Source organism: Physeter macrocephalus, chromosome 13, assembly GCF_002837175.3.
Source record: "Physeter macrocephalus isolate SW-GA chromosome 13, ASM283717v5, whole genome shotgun sequence".
NCBI lineage: Eukaryota > Metazoa > Chordata > Mammalia > Artiodactyla > Physeteridae > Physeter > Physeter macrocephalus.
This window is the reverse complement of record NC_041226.1, coordinates 21,943,092-21,946,573: the sequence shown is the minus strand read 5'-3', so window position 1 is coordinate 21,946,573 and position 3,482 is coordinate 21,943,092. Positions and strand designations below refer to the sequence as shown.

The 3,482-nt window shown below is 51.9% G+C and overlaps 1 protein-coding gene across 1 annotated transcript in view; it reads right to left on the bottom strand.

The window, feature by feature from the left end:
• Window positions 1–941: 941 nt before the first annotated feature.
• SIAH3 (siah E3 ubiquitin protein ligase family member 3) overlaps window positions 942–3,482 on the bottom strand; it is a 77,203-nt gene continuing 74,662 nt past the window's right edge. The window contains exon 2 of the mRNA XM_007129777.2: window positions 942–1,613. Coding sequence (XP_007129839.2) covers window positions 942–1,613 — 672 coding nt within the window. The remainder of the gene's footprint in view (window positions 1,614–3,482) is intronic.

Here is a 3,482-nt window from a genome sequence, read left to right as displayed (position 1 = left end):
AGGATTGGTGGATTTTATAACTTGATAATGAAGCTCTCGCAGGAGAGAGCGCCCTCCCAGAGGTGGGAGGCTACTTTTATCCTTCGCTTTGTCGGCTGCTTCTCTTCCCCTGCATCTCGCCCATCCTTTTCTGTGACTTGCTCAACAGGGGGCAAAGAGATTTTCAAGAAAGCACCAAACCCTTGAGGCCTTTGATTTCGGAGCAGGAAAAGATGGCCCAGGCTGAGAGCAAGCTCATAAAAGCCTGCCAAAAGAGGGTTCAACCTCTGCCCACTCTCCCCAGTCCCGGGATCAATCCAGAGGGTACATGGCGTGGTGGTGCCTCCAGCCCGGCGCCCTGGCCTTCGGAGGAGACGCCATCTCCTTGTGTCCAGGCAGCGTGGCCCCTGAGGATCCTGGGAAGGTGGCAGACTTGTGTCTAGTTGGTCTGAAATACATACCTCTGAGCTGGCCAGGTCCCGTTCCCTAGTCTGCTGTCGGCACGCATTTCAGAGTTAGCTCACTCTGAAATAGATTAAAAAGAGAAGGAAGAAATTATTTGGACACTAAGTCTCCTTTCAACCCCAAGAGTCTGCTTTGTGACCCTGGTGACTTTTGCTCAATTTAGAAGCAGCGGAGAAGGGAATTGCAGGGAGAAGGTGGCGAGAAATCACCATTCTGACTGAATCCGATTAAAAGTGTTCTATAAAACTATACCAACAAATCAGGACAAACCTCACACCAGGATCTCGAATCACAAGATGTTTACATAATATAATGCCCGTGGCAGACAAATACCAAATACCACAAAGTACCTGAGACAAAAAAAAGAAAAGAAGGAAGGAGAGAAGGAGGGAGAAGAATAGAAAGGAGCCTGGAGTCCTGGCCTTCGGAGATCCAAGGGCCCAGGCAGAGTTCCTCGGGGAAGGGGTGGCTGCACGTGACCGTCCGGGGCCTCTGCTTCACATCTCAGCTTCCGAGGAGCAGACCTCCGTCGCCGCAGTGATGGCAATCCCGATGGCGAGGCTGCCATTGTCCGAGAAGAGCTGGGCCAGCGAGGTGTTGAGGACGAGGCAGTCCCTGTCAGTGATCACCGAGTCCACGCACTCCAGGACAGACCGGGGGGTGGCCTCCCACTTGAGACGCCGGTGGTTTCTGTTGAGCTCCAGGCGATAGGTGAAGCAGTCGGCCTGGGTGGGGGTCCCGATGAGCATCATGGTGGCGAAGAACTGGGGGTGTCCTGCGTGCCTCTCCCGTTTCCTAAGCACCAGCAGAAAGTGGTGGCCGAGGCAGGAGTGCATGATGATCCACTCGGCCGGTGCCGGGAGGTGCATGTCCGTGGCCAGGAAGACGATCTCGGCTCCCTGGAGGATGTCCACCCTGTGCATCTGCCGCAGGTGGGGCACCACCACCTCCAGGTGGCCTTCCCACTGGCAGGAGAACAAGGGGCACGTGCAGGGCGTCACCTGGGCAGCGTGTAGCCCCGCCTCCTGGTGCGGGGGGTGGTGAGGGCGGGCGTGGTGGCGGAGGTGGGGCTGGCGGGCGTGGTGGCGGAGGAGTGGGGGGAGGAGGTGAGGGGGGAAGCTGCCGGGCTCCGGAGTGCTCTGGGTGACGGCGCATCGGCCGGACACATACTGTAGGCGAAAGAGAAGAACATTAGTGGTGGTGAGATCAGTCTCTCAGCCTGGCTGAGACTCCCCCGGTGTTCAGAATGTGGAAAGCAGACTCTCCCGTACCGGTAGAGAAAGCTCTGTTTCTTAAAAAAATGAGACCTGCCAGACTGTTTTCCAAAATGGCAGCACCGGGCTTCCCTGGTGGCGCAGTGGTTGAGAGTCCGCCTGCCGATGTACTTTTCAATAAAAGGATTGTTGTAAGGAATAGTTAGAAGTTCAACTAGGGCTTCCTTGGTGGCGCAGTGGTTGAGAGTCCACCTGCCAATGCAGGGGACGCGGGTTCATGCCCCGGTCCGGGAAGATCCCACATGGCGCGGAGAAACTAAACCCATGAGCCATGGCCGCTGAGCCTGCGCGTCCGGAGCCTGTGCTCCGCAACGGGAGAGGCCACAACAGTGAGAGGCCCGCATACCGCAAAAAACAAAAACAAAAACAAAAACAAAATGGCAGCACCATTCTACATCCCCATCAGCCATTTAAGAGAGTTCCAATTTCTCCACGTCCTTGCCAACACTTGTTATTATCTGTTTTGACAAATATTTTAATGAGACAAAATTCATTGTTTTGAATGTTTTGCCAGATTTAGATGCTGAAGTCTTCTCCAAGTCATTTCATTTCAGTATAAAATGTAAATTTACCCAATCGGAAATAGAAGCTCCTTCAAGAGATTCCTCCTGCAAGAAGAGATTTTCCAAATGTATTAGTAGATTTAAAAAAAAACCAAAACTTTAAAATAATGAGGGACATGGTGGATGCCTTGGGTGGTTGAGATTCTGAAAACTCAGTCCAAGAAAATGCAATATTTATGCCTTTCTGATTCTTTAATTAGATACTCAGGCAATTTTCCCCTTCAAATAACTTGCATTGATGGCCATTAGTCATAAAGAACAAAGAAATCAATTTTTTGTGTGCTTTTTTGATACTGTTGATATTTTTGTGCAGGGACTGGAAGTCAACGGATTTTTTTTCCCCTCTGTTTTATCATTACTATTATTTTTGGAACAAAAGTTTGGTAAATACCTATTTGTCCTTCCAGTGCTGCCAGGGGTTGTGCTATCTGCGGTGCCCTTCTGGGTAGTAAGGCAACCATGGGACCCCGAGCTGATTGTGTGCAGCTGGACCACAGTCCCCAGGGATGGAGCTGAGCTATGACTCCTGGGACTTTGCCCCACCAGGCACACTTCTGTCGTGCTTTAGGCTCAGTGTTCCAGAACAACTTGCCAGGGGCTCACCACTAGGCAGCTTCCACCCTGAGACTCTCTTGACCTTTTGTTCTTCACGACAGCGTGCCCACCAATGCCCTCAAAACATCAGGACCTGTGACAGCACTTTCTGATCAGGTATCAGTAAGCATGGACTGAGCACCTGCCATGACCAGACCCTAGAGATACAGCTGTGAGCAAAATAAACCCGGCGTTTCTCGGTGTAGGTGGTACAGATATTAGTACGTATCTAATTAATTATGGTTTTGAAAAGGCTCCTCCCTGGCACGAGGACTGTGATTCCTGTTTTTCAGTGGAAGAAACAGGCTTCAGTAGTAACATGCCCAAAGGTTACAAAGCTGGGAAGTGAAAGATGGGATTCATTTTCACGCCTCATGACTCTGAACACAGCAACTGCCCTCCCCTCAGTAATCCCACCTCCAGCTCCCTCCCGCATTCTTTGAGGTTTTTGGCTTTTTTTTTTTTTTTTTTTTTTTTGCGGTACGCGGGCCTCTCACTGCTGTGGCCTCTCCCGTTGCGGAGCACAGGCTCCGGATGCGCAGGCTCAGCGGCCATGGCTCATGGGCCCAGCCGCTCCGCGGCATGTGGGATCTTCCCGGACCGGGGC